The 20,707-nt window shown below is 35.0% G+C and overlaps 1 protein-coding gene and 1 long non-coding RNA gene across 2 annotated transcripts; both read right to left on the bottom strand.

Moving 5' to 3' along the window:
• Window positions 1–814: 814 nt before the first annotated feature.
• Window positions 815–5,556, bottom strand: LOC149415734 (uncharacterized). Its single transcript, XM_089641783.1, has 4 exons — window positions 5,316–5,556; window positions 3,048–3,191; window positions 2,372–2,509; window positions 815–2,250 (listed from the first exon to the last, which is right to left on the bottom strand). Exons 1-4 carry the CDS (start codon window positions 5,449–5,451, stop codon window positions 1,370–1,372), a joined length of 1,299 nt encoding a protein of 432 aa, XP_089497909.1. The 5' UTR covers window positions 5,452–5,556; the 3' UTR covers window positions 815–1,369.
• Window positions 5,557–7,845: 2,289 nt separating this feature from the next.
• On the bottom strand, window positions 7,846–13,970 carry LOC149415733 (uncharacterized). The gene is made up of 3 exons (XR_016303567.1): window positions 13,843–13,970; window positions 9,867–10,059; window positions 7,846–9,776 (listed from the first exon to the last, which is right to left on the bottom strand). It is a non-coding gene; the product is annotated as an uncharacterized LOC149415733 (long non-coding RNA).
• Between the last annotated feature and the right edge of the window lie 6,737 nt (window positions 13,971–20,707).

Here is a 20,707-nt window from a genome sequence, read left to right as displayed (position 1 = left end):
TTGTCTTATAAACATTAGTTTATCATTAAAAAATGATGATATTTGACAAGTTTACTAACATATCTTTATCGCGCTAATCAAAACAACTTAATCCTTTTGCGCCGCGATTAGTTAAATAATCCTTTTTTTGTCTGTTGTGATAAATTACTTGTGTGATGTATAAAATATTTTTCAAATTTATTAACGGCTATTTTATCCCGGCAACAGAATAAATCTATTATAAAATATGACACAGTTTAATTTTAACACCGAACACATCTTCAATATTCGCAACACCCTCATGCCATTTCTCCGCAGAGAAGATTGTTTTCTACTCAACACTTTTTCCTGTCATAATTAAATATCGCTTCATATAAACACATTTGTTATTCTGACTCTTGACACGAACCGACTGAAGTAATTGACTCACCTGATATTGGCATATCTTCTGTTTCAGTTTCACTGTGTTAATTATTCTGTTTACTAAACTAAAGAAGAAAAATATCATTGGTTATTTAAGATTTAAAAAGAAGCACATAAATGTATCATGCGATTCAAAAAAAATTGTAAAGAATCAAAAGATTCTGCCATTATAACTGCCACTTATTGATATTATTTTGAAAACTTGTTGTACTCCACAATGTTTACTCGTTGTAACTTGCGTATCCATTTGATATAGGATACTCGTCTTTATCTCCAGGATGACGTTCTCCGGATCCTTCCATCATCATGGTTTAGCTGTTTATCGATGGAATAAGATAATTTCGAAGGGCGAATTTGGCCGAATGTGATATCGATGGTTTTTATAGCATTAAAACACTCAATTAATGGTAGAACTAGGTTTATTTTTAAGGAGAGTAACAATCCTATGCAGTGGAAACTGCAATAATAGATGGGGTAAATGAATAGGTTACAACTAAACATCGGGGCAGAAGATCTATCATACAGTTAATTGGGCTCCGAATATAAATTAATGATCATTTCGAAACCAAGAACTCTTACATGGGCAGCTGAGGTGAAGTATAGAATTTACTACTCAAGGTAAGTGTCTTCAGCGTGGTTTGCAATATCAGTCGTTCAGCAGCGTTCATTCTATTCCGGGGCCCCCCTGCCTTGGCCGGAGTCCTGATAAAAGTGGACGAGCTTCCGTTCCTCGTCTCCCAGCTGCGTGCGTGCCCACTCCTCGCTTTCTATAGAGAGTTTACCCCGACAGTCCTCGTACATCCTGTCCACTTTCGCATTCGGGACCCTTTTCGTATATGGTTATTTGATAGAATTAGGGCGTGTTGCCTTTTACTTCTTTATGAGAAATCCGAAATGCGTGCTTTGCATGCAGCTAATGACATATTGGAGACTACCCGTGTTATGTCAGATTTAATACCGATAATCGCTAGATACGAGGAAGTCTATCGTGTGAATGAATCTGCATATGTCTGATTAAGGAATACTTTTGTGAAGATGAGTAGTGACACAAGGAACACGAAAAAGGTCTTTCTCCACTGTGAGTCACAATGTGTCTCGTCAAATTGCCCATTCGAGAACAAGAATAGTTGCAGTCGGGACACGAAAAAGGTTTTTCTTCACTGTGAGCCCACATGTGTATCTTCATCTCTCTCTTTCGAGAACATGAATAGCCGCAGTCGGAACATGAAAAAGGTTTTTCTGCACTGTGAGTCAGCATGTGACTCGTTAAATAGTTTCTTTGAGAACACGAATAGTTACATTCGGAACATGAAAAAGGTTTTTCTCCACGGTGAGTCCGCATGTGAAATTTCAAATAGTCCCTTCGAGAGCACGAAAATTTACAGTTGGAACATGAAAAAGGTTTATTTCCACTGTGAATCAGCATGTGCCTTGTCAAAGTTCCTTTTTGAGAGCATGAATAATTACATTCTGGACAAGAAAAAGGTTTTTCTCCATAATGAGTCATAACGTGTCTCGTTAATTGTCCCTTTCGATAACATGAATAGCTACAGTCAGAACATGAAAAAGGTTTTTCTCCTGCATGAGTCCACATGTGTGTCTTCAGCTCTCCGCTGCGGCGACATGAATACTTACAGTCAGAACATGAAAAAGGTTTTTCTCCACTGTGAATCCGCATGTGTTTCTTCAAATCTCCATTTTGAAAACATGAATAGTTGCAGTCGGAGCATGAAAAAGGTTTTTCTCCAGTATGTGTGCGTAAGTGGGATTTTAGCTGTGACTTATAAGTGCAGAAGTAGTCACAATGTGGGCACGTGAATCGTTTTGTCACAGTTTGTGTTTTCAGATCTGTCAACAATTATAAAATGATTACTGATAAAAAAGCTTATAGGTAGCACAGTTATTTCTTGAAAGCTTATAAGAAAGCATGGCACGAAATGTTAATTCTAATAAAGGAAATCGTTTTTACCTGCTTTTGGGGTAATTCTTTCAAAGCGTTCCTTTTCAACATCCGGCAGGTCTATGTCAATTTCCATATCAGTAACGCCACCTTCATCTTTATCCGGGGGTCCTAGTTCGGCCTTAATGGTCTCCTTATTAATGTTTCCTTGAGAAAATAAAACACATGAAATGATAGTGGATGCGGTGAGACGAATAGCTTATTTGAGTACAAATTGCGGTTGTACCTCTCAGAGATAGAAAAAAACAATTAAAAAATGAACTTATAACTATACCTAACGATAAAAATTACGCTATAGCAAATCAAATGAGATTGCGCGCATTTGTTATCTATGTTTTAAATCAGGAATATTCCAAAACCACTTAAAACAATCAATTGTAATGTTGATCCTGGCGTACAAAATTAACGGCCCATTAATCACTGCTACCTCTTTGAAATCCATTGCCGGCTGAAGGGCGATAAAAGATAGTTCAATGGAAAACAGCGAGGCAATTGTTGCCTGCAACTTACTCGTGTGCATCTTGCCATGCAGAATGAAGTTCCAGCGTGTTGAATCCTGCCTTAAAACTTTGCAAGTCACACAGGACGGTTCGAAAAGTCCGGTTGATTATATTTCTTATTTAAGCCAGTACCTTATACTGGATTTGCTAGTTTATAAAAATATTATCAAGGAAATTTGGCTTACCCGCTGTTTGGTAAATGTTTTCATGAGGCTCTATGTGTTCTTTTTTAATACCAGGAACCTTGAGATCAATTCCAGTATATGAAATCCCACTTCCTTTGATTGTGACTCCCTCTAGGTATGAAGGTTCCGTTTTAATAATTTTACCTGTTACGAGAAAATACTTACTAATAAAATAGAACCAATAAACCAGGGGTGATGTTCGACAACATGACTAAAGTTTTTTTGCGTGACTATATTAACCTTAGGGGAGGTAGGGGAGGGACGGGCAGTCGGGAGACATAGGCACCCCCCTTTTATTCTGATCCGGTCACAGATTTTATTTTTTTCCTAATTTTGTAGTTTACTTTACCGACTGACAACACAGTTCATCCATAGACTATCTGTGATTTTTGTCAGTTGTTACACACAGACACTTTTGAAGGTAATACACTCGTAAAAGTGAATATTTTGTTGTGGTTTCGGATCGTAATAAAGAGAGAACTAACGAAAGGTATGTTTATTTTTTATTATAAATCTCTTGTATATTTACTTACTTATAAATCAAACTGAAATTCATGCTTAAATACCTAAATAAAAAGAAATACCGGTAACTTATTTTGAAAATGTATACAGAGGGAGTAATGGGCATTCTGATGTGAGGGAGGTTTGGGCATGCCCAAAGCTCCCTACTATATATTGAGTATAGGAGGATTTTTTAAAATTCTTATTACCTGCTTTAATTAAACTATTTGAATAATTTTTTATTATAGAAAGATGCCCTTCAAATTCAAAAAAGAAAGGTTTGCGACGGGAAATTCCTAAAGATTTGATATTACGAGCCATAGAAGAGGTATCAAAAGGATAAAAATTAAAAACAACAGCTGATAAATATCATATCCCTAGATCATGTTTGCAACGGTACCTTAAACAAGATTCTGTAAAGGATTCTTCGCACAGATTTATAACCTCACAAATTTTCATCGACGAAGAAGAACAAAAATTGTCAAATTACATGATAGTTTGTTCTAAACATAATTATGGATTGGCAAAGATACAAGCACGTAAATTGGCCTATGACTATGCTGTAGCCATAAATAAAACTAATATTCCTGAAAATTGGATCGATAAATTTACTACAAAAAAGACTGTTTGCACTATGTCGGCCGAATCGAAGACATTAGTCATACTATGGCTACAATAAAATTTGTGAGGCTGAGTAAGATAAGAAACACCTTTTTTATCTGAAGTAGATGACGTAGCTAGTGTCCCACTAGACGACATCAAAACTAAATTGCCAGGACCAAAGACATGCAATAAAACCAAACGTGGTAGCTCTAAGTACACATTTCATAAACCTTTATGGGTTATACCTAATCTTAGATAAGTTAAGATACTATTTAAGATGTTTTTTATTTGTTGTTAACTTTTATTTTTGAATACTATTATGGATATCAAGTGTTTTATAGGCCATGCCCAAGCCTCCCACAGGGTGTGTCCAAACCTCCCTGCCATAGGGAGCATCGGGCACTTTTGAATAACTTCTGAAATTATCTCGTAATGTTGAGACTGATTATAATTTCAAGAAAGTTCACTCTAAAATATCTAGCCAAATGTGTGGTGAAATAAGAATTGGCAATAAATATTGATTATCTATAAGATCTAATTTTTTATGCATTTAATTGTGAAAAAGTGCCAATCCCTCCCCTACCTCCCCTACTACTGAATTGTGTATGACTCTTAGGACGGGTTGTTTCGGAGAATTTGAACAATTCATCAAATTTCAACGTTCATTTTCAAGCTCTGTGAAAGATTTTTTCAAGTTCTGTTTTTATTTCAGTTTTGTCAAGCAACTAGCCTACAATGATATAGTAACAGAACTTGAATAGGACTTTCACAGAACCCGAAAATGAACGTTGAAATTCGATGAATTGTTCAAATTCTCCGAAACAACCCGTCCTTAGAACGGGACATTTCACGGACTCGTTTTTGTAAACAACGACTCGTATATGGAACGTTCTACCGGCATCTAAATTTTCTACATTTAATTCAGGTGTCTACCGACACCCTCGTCCCAGATCCCCCTCAAAAGTTGTCCAACTTATAGTTTCTGATATTACAGTTTCAGGTATCACATAAATATAGTTAATATAACACAACAGAAGGGCGTATTTAGAGTCGATATCTAAGTATAAATGAGCATGTCAATATAGCCTAGCAAAAACCTGCAGTTTTATTTTAGATTGTATTATTTGTATAACAGTTGTGCGCAAATAAAAGACAACAGTATACCTGAATTGTTTTCGGAAATTGTATCCGGACATTCTTTTTTGAATAAAGGATACTCTATATCGATTTCTGTAAATATCACCGGAACACTCTCTTCCGCACTTGTGCCTGGTTCTAACTTGATGGCAGTGGAATCCATGCTTTTACGTAAGAATCTGGAAGAACAGTTGAATTCTAACTGAATAACGAGGTTGAAGGTTTTCTTTCGTTCGAGGTGTACATATTGACAAAAGGGGTAAAGCAAAATAACATAACCAACAAAAGTGACAGCAAGCATTCGGAGGAAGTTTATCCATAGATATCAAAGAAAAGAAAATATTTTTCGGTTCAGTACCTACTTGAATGAATTAAGAAAGTGCTTATTTATCGGTGCACCCCATAGATAGTAAAAAAATGTATTTGCGGGGCGCCCTGTTGGTTGGCTCATCGAGGGGGTAAAGCTGTGATTGGTTAGAAAGTCATGACGTACCTTGAAGTTCATTTTCCACAGGGTACATTGATGAGGCAGAATTAAGGTTATTATCGTCTGAAATTGGAAGTCTGATTTAGAGAACTAGAAAAAATTAACAAATACTACAGAGTTGTCATTGAGTGTTGAGAATATTTTTAATCATTCAAAGAGTTTCACAGGTGGTAAATTGCCTCAGACTTGCTGAAAGACGTGAAAGAGAACCAGAAATCGAAACTTTGCTTGAAATGGTTTTAGTCTATTTGGTAACCGTTTGTGAATATCCAGGTACTTCTCTTTTTTTTTATTAACTCCGCACAGGAGGCCCTGAAGAAAATAATTTCCCTCAGGGCCTATGTCATCTTTGGGGATGCTGTGTGGAGGGTCTTTTTGTGGAGAGGAAGGAGTGAACATGGGTCTTGAAGAGTCCATGTTGTAGGAGGGAGGAAACACAGAGGCCGGCAGTTCGTTCCACAGCCGAGCTGTTGAACTTAAGAACGAATCGTAAAAGCGACCCGTTCTCATGTGACAAATGTCAACCGTGTACAAATGTTGGGCGCGCATTTGGCGTGTATCCCGACTACGCACCGGTGCCGAAGGGATCAATGACGGTAGTTCTTCAGAGCATCTTCCATTGTAATACCGATAGAACAAGGACAGCATACCTACCTGACGCCTGTGCTCCAAAGATTGCAGTCCGTTTGTTAAGATTGGGGAATCTATCAAACGGACCGCCCGTTTTTGCACAGAGTCAAGGGTTTTTTCAGGTATTTAGGGGCTCCGGACCAGAGATGGCTGCCAAATTCGACAGTAGGGCGCACTTGCGATTTGTACAGGGTCAGAAGTTGTGTACTATTAATGTATCTGCGGGCCCTGTACAGTACGCCCAGCTTCTGAGAGGCCAGCTTTACTCTGGCTTCGATGGAGCCCTCATACCTGAGCTGGTCACTTATAGTTACACCAAGCATATCAATGGAAGGCCTGTTCGGAAGATTGCTTCCGTTGAAGGAGACTAGATTATCATTTAGAGATCCCTTTTAGACGTAATCAGACAGGATTGGGTCTTTGAAACATTAAATTCGACGAGATTATTTTTACCCTAGGAGGAAATACTCTCGAGATAACCGTCCATTCTCTGCTTCAAAGCCCTCCGAGCCGTTGGAGTTTGTAGTTTGTAGTTTCTCTACCTTCCTCTGACCCATGTTTTCATCACAGCCATATTAAATAATCCAATTTATATATAATACGACATGGATAAAGTATATTTTTATTAGTAATTCCACACAACAGGCTTCAAGGAAAAGAAATTCCCACAGGCCATATGTCATCTTTGGGGATGCTGTGTGGAGGATTTGTTTGAGAAGATGAGGCCGTGAACATTGCTCTTGAGGAGACTTATGTTGTAGGAAAGAGGAAACACGAAAATCTTTCCACAGTCCATTCATAGAAACGATCCGTTCTTATGAGATTTAATATGTCAACCAAGTATAAATATTGAGCGCGCGTTTGGTGCGTTTCCCGATTATGCACCGCTGCCGAAGAGAATCTTCCACTGAAATACCGGTATAACATTCTCAGCTGCGCCTGCTCTAAAAATTGCAATCCGTTTGTGTTGAGACAGAAGAATCTATCAAAGAAATCGCCCGTTTTTACACTGAGTCAAGGATTTTGGGGCACAAGACCAGAGGTGACTGCCCAATTCAACAGTGGTTAAAATAAGTTAAATGTGATGTATTTAAATTATGATGTGGTATGTATAAACCTATATAAAGTAAATTTTCATCCTTAAATTTTATTTATTCAATAATATTTGGGTTTTTTACAATAGATATAACATTTTTTATATGTTAATACAATAAAAAATAGCCCTTCCTCACCATAAAGAGACTAAGCTCTTGTGGTGAGAGAATTCTAGCGCAATTATATAAAACTATGTATTATTAAAGCTAAGTATAAAACCTAAATACATAGAAGAACGGAAGAATTGCCAACAGATAAATAAGTTAAAAAAATAGTAATAAAAGGTATGAATTATTAGGACAACAGAACCTGAATAATTCATCAAATTTAATTTTTAATGTCTGTTATTATTTCAGTTCTGTGAAATAACTGGTTTATGACGATATAATAACAAAACTTGGATAGAAATTTCACAAAACTAGAAAATTAAGTTCTAAATTTGATAGATTGTAAAAATTTTGTGAAATAACCCATCCTTGTAGTATTTTTGTAGTTTGTTTTTGGGGTGTTATGCCGTGTTGCGCTAACTCTTTCTTTAGCCGACGTTTCGGAGCACAAACTCGACAACCAAAATTTACACATCTTCGGATCTACCGGATCTGCCCTGATGATGGACACTGCAACGCTGTCCGAAACGTCGGCTAATGAAGGAGTTAGCGCAACACGGCATAACACCCCAAAAACAAACAACAAAAATGCTTTTGGCCGTGAGAATCTAAAAACTTACCATCCTTGTAGTAGTTTTAGGTCATTTTTCAAATTAATCTGAAATTTTATGTATGAAGGAAGGTTGTTAAAATAAGTTATTTCTGGATAGTAGTAGGTATATATGTATTCCTGGATATAGGTAGAAAATGTAGACGGCTTTTTCAAGATGACCTAAAATCAATCTTTCAATATTTTAAGTGTATAATGATGTAAATTGAACAATTACATAGTACAATATTTTTAGGTTTTCTAGTCTACAAATATTTCTAAGTCTTAAAAAAATATAAATACATTTCCTAATTCTTTTAACAAATCTATGAAGCGACATAATTTTGCGTCTATGTGTATTTTTTAATCTGATGCGATTCATAAAAGAATATTCATTTTTAACTTTCAGGAAATGAAAATTACCAGATTTACTCATAGTCAATGCGCTCTCCAGCAATTTGAAGCATTTTTTTTGCCTGTAAAGACATTTTATGCTATCGATTCTATGTACACTATGTACAGTGGAATAATTCATATCACGCCTTTTTGTTTTGTATGGATTTCAGATTGTTGCAGATTGGAATTCGTTCTCTGTTTTCATATTTGTAAAGTATATGGTCCTTAGTGCAACGAGGGTAAATGGGGAACTACTCCCGGAGAGACCTCTTTGAGCTGTGTGGCTGATTTTAAGACATTGGATGCATTATTCAAGCGGGTTCCAATCTTCGTCGTACACTCTTTAGAATTCGACGACTACTTTTCTTGGACAGTAGTTTTTTTAACAATTTGCTAGTTGTTTCAATAATGTAATTGGTAAGTCATTTTTTTTTCCTTTCATTTTATTTGTTTTTAACTCCTTGATAAGTTTAAAGTTGTCCTTGTTTTCTTGGGTTATTTCTAGATATTGTCATTGGAGTATTTTCAATATCAAACCATTTTTTTTATTTCTTCGGTTATAATTTCTTTTTTAATTACTTTGTTTTTTTTTGTCTGTTAATTATTCTGCATTTTCTTTCTTTTGACACGAAATCAGTTTTTTTGTTCGCCAAACTTTTTAACTCCGACTTAAAATTTGGTATTTTCAAGTATATTTTTAATTTTGGGTCCACGTGCGTTTCTTTAATTCTCTCTTTCATGAATCAGCATGTGTCTCGTAAGATTTACCCTTTGAGAACAAGAATAGTTGCAATCAGAACAGGAAAAAGGTTTTTCTCCACTGTGAATCAGCATATGTCTCGTCAAAGCACCCTTTTGAGAACATGTATAGTTACAGACGGAACATGCAAAAGGTTTTTTTCCAAGGTGAGTCCACGTATGTATATTCAAATCTGCCTGTCGATAACATGAATAATTACAGTCGGAACAAGAAAAAAGTTTTTGTCCACTGTGAATCCGCATGTGTATCTTCAAATGTCCCTTTCGAGAACATACGTAGTTACAGTGGGAACATGAAAAAGGTTTTTCTCCGGTATGAGTACGCAAGTGTTCTTCTAACTTGGACTTGTAATTAGAAGAGTAGTTACAATGGGGACAAGATAATCGTTTTTCCGATGGATGCTTCTTCAGTTCTGTCAAAATGTCTGAAAAAGATTACGGAAATAGCTTAACAATTATATGCATAGTACACAGATAATAATAAAAATAAGAAAGTGCTGATTGTTAAATTTTACCTGCTCTCTGGGTACTTCCTTCTAAGCAATCCCTTTTAACATCCGGCAGATGTATGTCAACTTCAACACACGGAACTCCCTCTTTATCTCCTTCTCTGGGTCCTGGTTCCGTCTTGATGGAAACAGTCTCTGGGTTTAGTAGATCCATGGCACTGGTGTTGTAGAGTTTGGTCATTGGATCAGAACCATAAACCTGGAAGAGAAAATTGTTGTAATGGAACAATAATAATATATTATAATATAATTACGTTTATTAATGACCTTAAAAACATATTATCGAAAATTAAAAATAAGCTTTGCTTCATTGTAGGTGATTTTAACTTAAACATTAATGAAAAAAATGAAAATGGTTGTAAACATGAATACATTAACTGTATGACTGAACAAAACTTCATATCTTGCATAAATAAAAACACAAGAGAAGTAAAAGAACATACTCCATCCTGCTTCGATCATATCTGGACAAACGTAAATATTAAAGATCTTCACAAATTAAAATCAATTGTTTGGAAAACTAACATACTTGATCATCATTCATGCTTACTTCTATATAATAACAATATTAAACAAAAAAAACATAATATAATAACTAAAAAATCCACCATTAATATGACCATTCTCACTGAAAATCTAAAAAAAGAGGATTGGAACAATGTTTTAAACAGTGATGACACCGAAACATGTTCGACTAACTTTGAAAATACCCTGTCGCAACACATTAAAAATTCAACAAATGAAACAACAACACACATAAAATCTAAATTAAGATGTTTAAAACCTTGGATTACCCAAGGACTTATAATATCTATTAGAAACAAAGAAAAACTTTACAAGACAACTTTAAAAAATCCCCAAGATGAAAATGCATATATTTTATATAAAAAATACAAAAATAAATTAACAACCTATATTAAAAAAAGTAAAGAAGATTTTTTTTAAAATAAAATATTATCTTCAGTATATAACCAAAAACAAATGTGGAAAACAGTTAATTTGGCTATTGACAATACAAAAAAAACACAAAACGTAAAATATATTGAACATGATAACAATATTATAGATGCCAATATGCAACCTTAACAATGTGCAAACATATTTAACTCTTTTTTTGCTAATGTCGGAAAAAATCTTGCGAAAAATATCCAAAAATCTTTTATCCCGGAAAATCATAATAATGAAAACTTACAGGAACGTAATATACTCTCAACGTTTGAAACAACAACAGAATGTGAAATCATAAAAATAATAGATAATATGAAAGGAGGTTCGTCTCCCGGTTTTGATTATATTACGGCACATATGTTAAAATCTATGAAACCTTATTTAATAAAACCAATCACTCATTTAATAAACTTAAGTTTAACAAAAGGAATATTTCCAACGAACTACAAGAATACAATAATCTCACCTATTTACAAATCTGGAGACCCACATCAAGTAACAAATTATCGACCAATCTGTTTAATTTCAAATATAGGAAAAATCTTTGAAAAAATAGTAAAAAAACAATTGGTCAATTTCCTAGATAATAATAAAATACTACACAAAAACCAGTTTGGATTTATAAAATCTCTCAGCACACAAGATGCTATTGCTAACGTAACTTCATACATTTACGAATCTTTAGATAAAGGTAAAAAATGTGCAAGTATATTTATTGATCTCAGAAAAGCTTTTGATAGCATTTCCCATAAGATTCTACTGAAAAAATTGAATAATATAGGTATAAAAGACAACGCGATTAAATGGATTTCAAACTACCTAAAAAATCGACCACAAGTCGTAAAAATAAATAATGTTAATAGCGTAGAACATTCTGACTTTGGAATCCCGCAAGGTACAGTGCTTGGACCAATTCTTTTCACCATATATGTTAACGACATTTTCTTTCAACCACTACATGGCCAAATTACTTCGTATGCCGACGATACAGTTCTAATAATAAGCGAAAAAACTTGGGAAAACGTAATACTTAAAGCCACTGAAGACATAAATACTCTTAAGAATTTCTTCGACATTAATTTACTATCACTAAATAGCGATAAAACATATGTAATTCCATTTGCAATACACACAAAAGACATCCCTAAAAATTTTGACATTATCATTCATGACAATTCCAAAATACATAATAAAAATTACTGTCTCCAAAACTGCACAATACTAAAAAACACAAATACAATCAAATATCTAGGAGTAATTATCGATAAAAATTTGAATTGGAAGGAACAAATATGTCAAATTGTAAAAAAAATCAGAAAACTGATATATGTATTTTTAAGAATCAGAAATTTTTTGTCTTTAAAAAACCTATATTTAATATATTATGCTTTAGTCCAATCAACTCTACAATATGGTATCATAAGTTGGGGATCCACATACAAAACTAACCTTACTCCAATAGAAGTGGTACAAAGGTTAATAATTAAAATAATATTAAGAAAACCTTCCGATTACCCAACGGATCGATTATTCGAAGAATTTCAAGTGCCTTCATTTAAAGATCTTTATACTAAACATGAATTAATTCAAATCATAAAAGAAAAAGACAAGTATCAATTTCTAACTGAAAACCGTACTCGACTTAAATATATTTTTCCATGCCCAAAATTAAACACTTCCTTTGCACAATATTATTACACTTACCGGGCAAGAATTTTTTTCAATCGACTACCTGAAGAAATTAGAAACATTAATGATAACATCCAAATAATAAACACTGTGAAAAAATATTTTAAAGACAAACTTACAAAAAATAAAAATGTTTCCAATTGAATTAATCTTAAGAATAACTCATCTCAATTAGTTTCCTTAAGTAACATTCCATTCTTCAAATAAGTTTAAAATCATTTTATTTTTAATTACCTCCATACTGTAATAAAACAATGTACACTCCATTTCCAGCCACAAGCTAATGCGTCTATGGAAGAGGGGTCTTGAAATATTTGATCATATATTGTAACAAATAAACAAAAATGGACTTATATAATAAAATTAAAAAAAAATATATATATATATAATTTGTATGAGCTTTGAATATTTTATTTCGGTCGGAATAATTCAACGAGACAATGAAGTCGAATGTACTTGGAATTATGGATATAATTGTGACTGTGGCCTTGAAGTTAAGATATTTATTAAACAAAAAAACGGTTTGCAGAATCGTTGTCAATCGTCAGATAACCTATTTAAAAAAATTTAAACTGGATATTGGATCTGCCATTCTGCCTTTCAAGAAAATATCAGAAATCTTTATTTTAATATTTTAATCAATGCCATCGGAAAACTAATCTAAAAATAGGTAGACGTCAAATTGACAGTTAAACATCCCTGATTCGTGAAATTGGATTCTCTAACTTAGGTGTTCGGATTGGCACAAGTTAAGCGCTCCAAACATGATCATTATCAATAGTTACGACAATCAAAGTCATTAATGCGATTGACAATTTGCTGGGGCAGTTGAATCGATTGACAATTAGACGTCACATTGACTGGTGGAATAGTTTGAATTGAGATTGAGTTGATACACGTGCGTCAATGGTTTTTGTCTCACTAGACAAGGAATGACAGTTTGGAATGCAACTGTTCAAATAATGTATCTATCCATCTTTATGGAATTCCAATTCATGGCGGGGTGATATTTGTTTAACAGTAGCATTAATCGTCTAAATTAATTTATTGTACTATTAAATAACTGAACATTATAGAACGTAAAATCCAAAGATTATCACCGTATTCGCACACAGTAGGTACTATTTCTACGGACATCAAACTGGGGAGAAAATATTGATGCTCATTGTAATTGACGTAATCTCGACAATTAACAATGTTAATTACAAATAACGCAGTTGTGAATTTGACCATTATGTAGCCCAATTCAAGAACAGTGGTCGCTGAGTTTGGTTTGGAATAATGGCCGCTACGACAATGAATACCGTGAAATACTCAGGTATAAATGATCAGCCTTAGAACTTACCAGTTACTATCACAAGCATGTTGTGAGGATATAATGAACTGCGAGGGTTTAACAGTGTGAGGTATATTACGTAGAATTATATTTAGAAACAGGACAGAACGTTTAACCGTGAAGAAAACATCCGTCACTCGGTTATACATAGACAATAATGTCATCATAGACAATAATAATTATCGTTTCATTCAATTAGGTACCGTACGAGAGACTTTTCTGCCTGTTGTTCCTCCGCCCCGAGGAGTACTAGTGGGAGAGTTAATGTAGTTTGTAACGGTGTTCAAATATGCAATGTTGTATTTTTTTATTAATTAACGCCCATCGGGCTTTTACGTAAAATTAAATTTATTAAATTAAATAGTGCATTCAAATTAATAAAATTGTAATAAAAGTCCATACAAAAAAGGTATTTATACCTGCCTGGACTCGAGGCCATGGAATAAATAACAAAAAAGACAAATTAAATTAGGTATATGTTGAATATTGAAATTAAAAAGTATGTTACAGATTATGTTATAATGTTAGCAAAACAATATGTTAGAAGGTGACAGGTGTATAGGAATCCTAACATTAGAGCTGGGCCGAGGCCAGTGCCGATGTTAACGTAAACACATTTTTTTCCATGGAAGGAATTAAGTGCATAGTTTACAATCACTCCGTCTTACAAAGTTACAACTTCAAATGTAGTTCATTCGCGGTGTGGACGTTTTGGGAATCAAGAAATCACCCGACAATGATGCTATGTGAAGGGAACAAAGAGTGGCATGACAAATGTAACCGTCAAAGATGTCAGTCAGTGTAATAGGTGGCCTCAACACATTTCTTGCCATGGGAGGAATTAAGTGAATAGTGTACAATCACTCCGTCTTACAAAGATACAATAATTTCAAATGTAGTTCATTCGCGGTGTGGACGTTTTGGGAATCAAGAAATCACCCAACAATGATGCTATGTGAAGGGAACAAAGAGTTTAATGAAAGATGTAACCAGCAAAGATGTCAGTCAGTGTGTAATATCTTCCAGAAAAGAGCATATTGATTCTACGTCCTCATCTCTTGAAGTGGTTGTTGCAACAGACACATATTTTATATTTAAAGAAAGACAAACATCATCGGGTTACGAATAATCTGACGATATTTAAAAATCTCCTACTACCACCACAGTTAGAGAAAAATGTTGCTCGTGTTTTGATGGAGGACTTAGCCAGCCGAGAAATTGAACGCACTACGCCTGGGTAAGACCCAAACTCAGCCACCGACCGGTCTACTAGTATTTCTTGTAGCATTACTCTGGTTTTCTTTACTACAATGTTTCAATTTCCACTTCTACCAACACCAACCAGTGTATTCTGTTCAGTTTATTGTACTTAAGTAACCTGATCAAAGGAAACTCCTTTTATTTGCCAATGCTCTCACAGGATGCAACACGACCTCTTCTTTGTCTGGTGTCGGGAAAATGAAGGATGTGTAGCGATCGATACTACTAGAGTGTTTCAGAAAGACGACCGATATCGAATGCATGGGCCTCGAACATTTTGCAAGGCACAGTTAATTGCCTAACGTAAATAATACCGGCTACCTGATGTCTACGAGCACCTACTTGCGACGTCCGAGCGAACTACCTACGGCAATACAATTTTGACTACAAATTGAAAATATCTCCCGAGCAAAAATAAATGCCAGATATTTCAGGCGAGTAATTGATGCTTATAATAATTTGTTATCTTTTGTGCTATTCATAAAAATCTTGTCTTATAAACTTATAAGTTTATCATTAAAAAATAATAATATTTGACAAGTCAAAATATTTCACCAACAAATGTAGATATAATATACCTCGACGCCATATAGTGGGAAATTCAGCACTAACAAAAAAATAAAATTGGTTGTTAACAGGTGAAAAAAGATATAATAAGCAGTAATTTTCGATTGAAGTACTAGTATATATTGTATTATTTGGCGGGTTGGCAATAAGCCGACGTAGCTCAGTGGTCCAGAGCACGTGACCAGACAACAGAAGGTGCGGGTTCAATTCCCGTCGGTGGCATTTATTTTTACTCGGGAGATATTTTCAATTTGTATGGATATTTCAGGCGAGTAATTAGTAAGAACCAGGCCTTCCAGCATCACACGGGGACGCGCCTCCAAGTTCAAATATGGCTAGGAAATGAACAAGCGTCTAATGGATGGGATTAGAAAGTAGATAAAATGAATTAACACCAATAAATACCAATGACATGTCCCGCGGATAGAAATGAATTTTTTGTTTTGATTTCTTGTAACTGCAAAACCTCGAGCGTAAAGCCATGTAGCATGCGAAACTCGGTATTAGAGTGTTCTCTTACGTGTGGCCACTTTAAAGGTTAATCCTGCAGCAACACGTTTAAAATACTATTCAACTATTGTTTATACGAGGGTGGTCTAAAAGGTTTCCGACCTCAACGCAAAGATGGCGGTACTCATCAATAAAAGCTTGTGAATGTAGTTATGCATCTTTTGACAGTTACTCACCAAAGTTTCGGCCATTTTGGACGCGCAGTTTTTAGTTGACTGTCGTTTGAGTGAGTCGATGTGTGTGTTTTTGTGAAAATGGAAAAAAATGAGTATCGAGCTGTTATTAAAATTTTTGTTTTTGAAAGGCAATACGTCTACGCAAATCAAAGATGAGTTGGACTTTGTGTATGGGGACCCTGCACCATCATTTACCACAGTCAAATTTTGGGCAGCTGAATTTAAACGTGGCCGTAAGAGCTTGGGAGACGATGAACGTTCGGGACGTCCAAAAAGTGCAAGTACTGACGATAACATTGCTAAACTTCACCAAATAGTGTTAGACGATCGCCGAATTAAAGTGAGAGAAATAGCAAAGGTTACGAAAATGTCAAAAAACGTGTCTGTCACATATTAAATCAAAATTTAGACATGAGAAAGCTGTCCGCACGTTGGGTGCCGCGTTTGCTCACGTTAGACTAAAAACGTGTTCGAATGAACATTTCCAGCGCTCTGTTGGCGCAGTTTAGGCGCAATAAATCCGATTTTTGGCACCGATTAATTACTGTAGATGAAACTTGGATACACCATTATACTCCCTAAACAAAAATACAGTCAAAACAGTGGACTGTAAAGGGGGAACCGGCTCCAAAAAAAGCAAAAACTGTTTTCTCGTCTGGGAAAATGATGGCGACTGTTTTTTGGGATAGTCATGGAGTTATCTTAACTGATTATCTTAAAAAAGGAAAAACTATAACAGGAGCATACTACGCATCATTACTTGACAAGCCGAAGGCAGAAATTGCGGAAAAACGGCCACATTTACAGAAAAATAAAATCCTGTTTCACCAAGACAACGCGCCGTCTCACACCTCAGCGGTTGCCATGAATTACGGTTTGAACTGCTTGACCATCCCCCTTACTCACCAGATCTAGCCCCAAGCGGCTTCTTTTTGTTCCCTAATCTAAAAACTGCAATCGGGGGACATATTTTTCCGTCAAATGAGAAGGCAATCACCAATTATTTTGCAGAGAAAAACGCCGAGTACTATTTCCATGGGTTAGAGAGATGGGAGCATCGCTGGGAGAAGTGTGTAGAGTTAAAAGGAGACTATGTAGAAAAACAAATAAAAAACTTAAGAAAAAAAACTGTTTTATTGTTAGGTCGGTAACTTTTCAGACCACCCTCGTATGTTCTATTGAAGATAACTGTGATGCCCATTGAATTATAATTTTCTCTATCTCCTAAAAAATATAAAAAGTTTTATGATTTTTGTATTGTATTTTGTAATTCTTTACATATTACTTTGTTGCAAATTCTATTTAGTAATAAAACATGTTTTTATAAAATGAATCAATACATTACTCATTGTTTCATTTTAAAAGTATAAATACGTGCTATTATAAAGATAACGAAAGACGCCTTCATAAATCTTGAAAGTTCTGCCAAAAATATGGGTCTTGTAGTAAACCAGCAGAAGACCAAATACATGGCCGTAGGATGTACCCAACAAACCCCATCTCTCGTATGTGGAAACCAAAATTTTGAAACAGTACCAAGATTCACATACCTGGGCTCCCTGATAACAAACAATAACAACACTACATAGGAGATCCAGAAGCGCATCGTGAATGCAAACCGCTGCTATTTCCGCCTACAAAAACAAATAAAATCCAGACTGCTTTCCAGAACCACCAAGGTATTAGTGTACAAAACACTAATTAGACCAGTGCTTACGTACGCAGCCGAGACGTGGGTTCTAACTAAGAAGAATGAGCGAGCACTGGACGTTTTTGAAAGGAAAATTTTGAGGCGCATCTTCGGACCGGTTCTAGAAAATGGATTTTGGCGCAGACGTTATAACAATGAGCTCTATACTCTGTTTAAGGAGCTAAACGTCACAAAATTCATAAAACTGGGAAGACTTCGGTGGCTAGGTCATGTGGAGAGAATGACCGAGCATCAAGAACCAAAGTCCCTGCTGAGCTCAAGACCGATAGGGAGAAGGAGCCTGGGAAGGCCAAGGTTAAGATGGAGCGACAACGTCCTCAAAGATTTGTCTGCCTTGGAGCTTCGAAACTGGAGAGAGCTGGCTCGGGACCGAGATGAGTAGAGGAAGACTCTTTAGGAGGCCAAGACCCACCAGGGGTTGTAGAGCCAAAAGTGATGATGATGATTGGAGAAAACAAAAAGTTTTATACTATGTGATTTAAGGACATTTTATAAACAGTTCATTTGTGGAATTATGAGGTTTACTAAACATATGTTTAAAACATTTTTTATTATTTTAGACAAGCTGATGTGTACCTGGCGTTGCTACGGGTTATCCTTAGGAGGTAGACATATATCATTGTTGACTTTTCTGTTAAGATATATATCTTTTAAGATATACAATTCCGTAGTACAATAGTTTGATGTATGTCATAAGGTTTGGCCAGCGTTAGCAATATAAGAAAAATATAAAATTCTACTTGATTACAAAACATCGACTTTTCAATATTTTTTTTTTTAAATATTTATTTATTTTATATATATAAATTACAAACAATACAAAACAAAATGAACCTTTGTCTGTCCAACTGGGAAGGATTCCCGTTTCAGAACAGCCAAATTGTGTATTTAGTACATAATATTATTACAATGGAATGGCGATGCTGTCAAAACAAATTTTGAGAACGTTGTTGATTGCATTCGAAGTGACAGGATGTTTTCTTTATCCTTGAAAGAATCGCAAAGATGTAATTTATTACCAGGGTCAATTTGGATAACATTAGTAATTGCATTCAGAATAGATGATTGTTTTCTTTCGGGAGATCACAAGTCTGAGATTTTTTCCAGGGCATTTTGGAGAACATTTAAATATAATATTCATGTATATTATATATAAACCTTCCGGAAGAAATTTTCTAAATGATAGTGAAAACTAAATCCGTTGTGTAGTTTAGAAGAACTAAGCACACAAACAAACAGACGCGGATAGCGACTTTATTTTATATTATTTAGAGATTTAAAAGGAAGCATATCAATAAATATATTGTGTGCTGAGTAGTATCGTGTTTTAAAATATCAAATAAAAAGATTTCTGAAATCATAAACATACAGAACGCGCATGCGCAAAAAATAAGTTTGTCATTGGTTGCAAGTGTCGTCATTTTCTCGCTATTGGCTAATAGTGTCATCATTTTTGAATCGTGCCTAACTGATTGCGGGAAATAGGCGCTAGTATCAAATTTTTCAAAGAATAGTGTAAACATCGTATTAACTAAACATGGATTTAAACGAAAACTAGCTCAACTACATGACAAAGGCTAAAGATCTACTTAGTTCCCTTATCAAAATTATAAATGACCCGGGTAACAAATTCACAAAGGAACAAATGGGAAAAATAACACCTTTAACAACGGAACTCTTGGGAACAACAGGATTAATGGCCGTCCGGATGGGTATTCTCAAAGGAGAATTATCGACCTTAAAAAGTGCAGCTCTTACTCAATCTACTGATACTAACCCCACAAATCCTCCACCTAATATTTGTGAAGTATTAACCGAAATTGAAGAGAGGAAGCTTCGTGCAAAAAACATAATTCTCTTCAATGTCCCGGAGAGTACGTCAGATCTAACATCTATAAATATTTCCGATGATGTTAAAAAGTTACTACGGCCCTGAAAAATATTGATATTACCATTAATACTCAAGACATTAAAATGTACAGGTTGGGAACGAAGAAAATTTCAAACAAATGTAGACCAATCAAGATAGAACTCAATGAGGAGCATTTAGTCCGGACAATCTTAATTAATAACAAAAAATTCAAAGATGGTGTTAAAGCTGGCAACGATCAGACGAGTCAACAAAGAAAACAACTTATGATGCTTCGGGACGAACTGGAAACTAGAAAGAAAAATGGCGAACCAAATTTAACTATAAAATATATTAATAACCTCCCCAAAATTATCGATGTTTTACCAAAAAACTCCAACTAAATAAATGTAACCTGTACTATCAGAATATCAGAAATGTTAAAGAATTAAGCACGAAGGTGGTTGATGTGAAATTACAGAGGCCATCTAATAAACATAAACCGGGATCATGCTGCATCTACTACCAAAATATCAGGGGTATCAAATCAAAACTCGGAAAATTCAAAGTTACAGCTCCAACATCCTTCGTCATCGTACTCACCGAAACCTGGTTGGAACCTTCCATTCATTCAGCGGAGCTCGGATTACCGAATCACAACATATACCGAATGGACCGGAGCCATAATACTAGTGCCAAATCAAGAGGAGGGGGCGTCTTAAAAGCACTAACTCTAAATTAATTAAACATAAAAATTATGATGTTGAGAAAATATTTATACTATTAAGCGGAAAATCATGT

This window comes from Hesperophylax consimilis, chromosome 17 (assembly GCF_061612785.1).
Source record: "Hesperophylax consimilis isolate HC1 chromosome 17, BYU_Hcon_1.0, whole genome shotgun sequence".
Classification (NCBI taxonomy): Eukaryota; Metazoa; Arthropoda; class Insecta; order Trichoptera; family Limnephilidae; genus Hesperophylax; species Hesperophylax consimilis.
Note: the sequence above shows the minus strand (reverse complement) of the source record. Positions and strands in the feature narration are given on the sequence as shown.

Bases quoted from the DNA above. Each gene is read 5' to 3' on its own strand.
- LOC149415734 (XM_089641783.1), bottom strand. From the start codon at position 5,451: ATGGATTCCACTGCCATCAAGTTAGAACCAGGCACAAGTGCGGAAGAG. The intron at 2,510-3,047 runs GTAAGCCAAATT...TATTTTCTCAAG, and splicing joins AAACATTTACCAAACAGCGG to GAAACATTAATAAGGAGACC. The intron at 2,251-2,371 runs GTAAAAACGATT...AATTGTTGACAG, and splicing joins AAGAATTACCCCAAAAGCAG to ATCTGAAAACACAAACTGTG.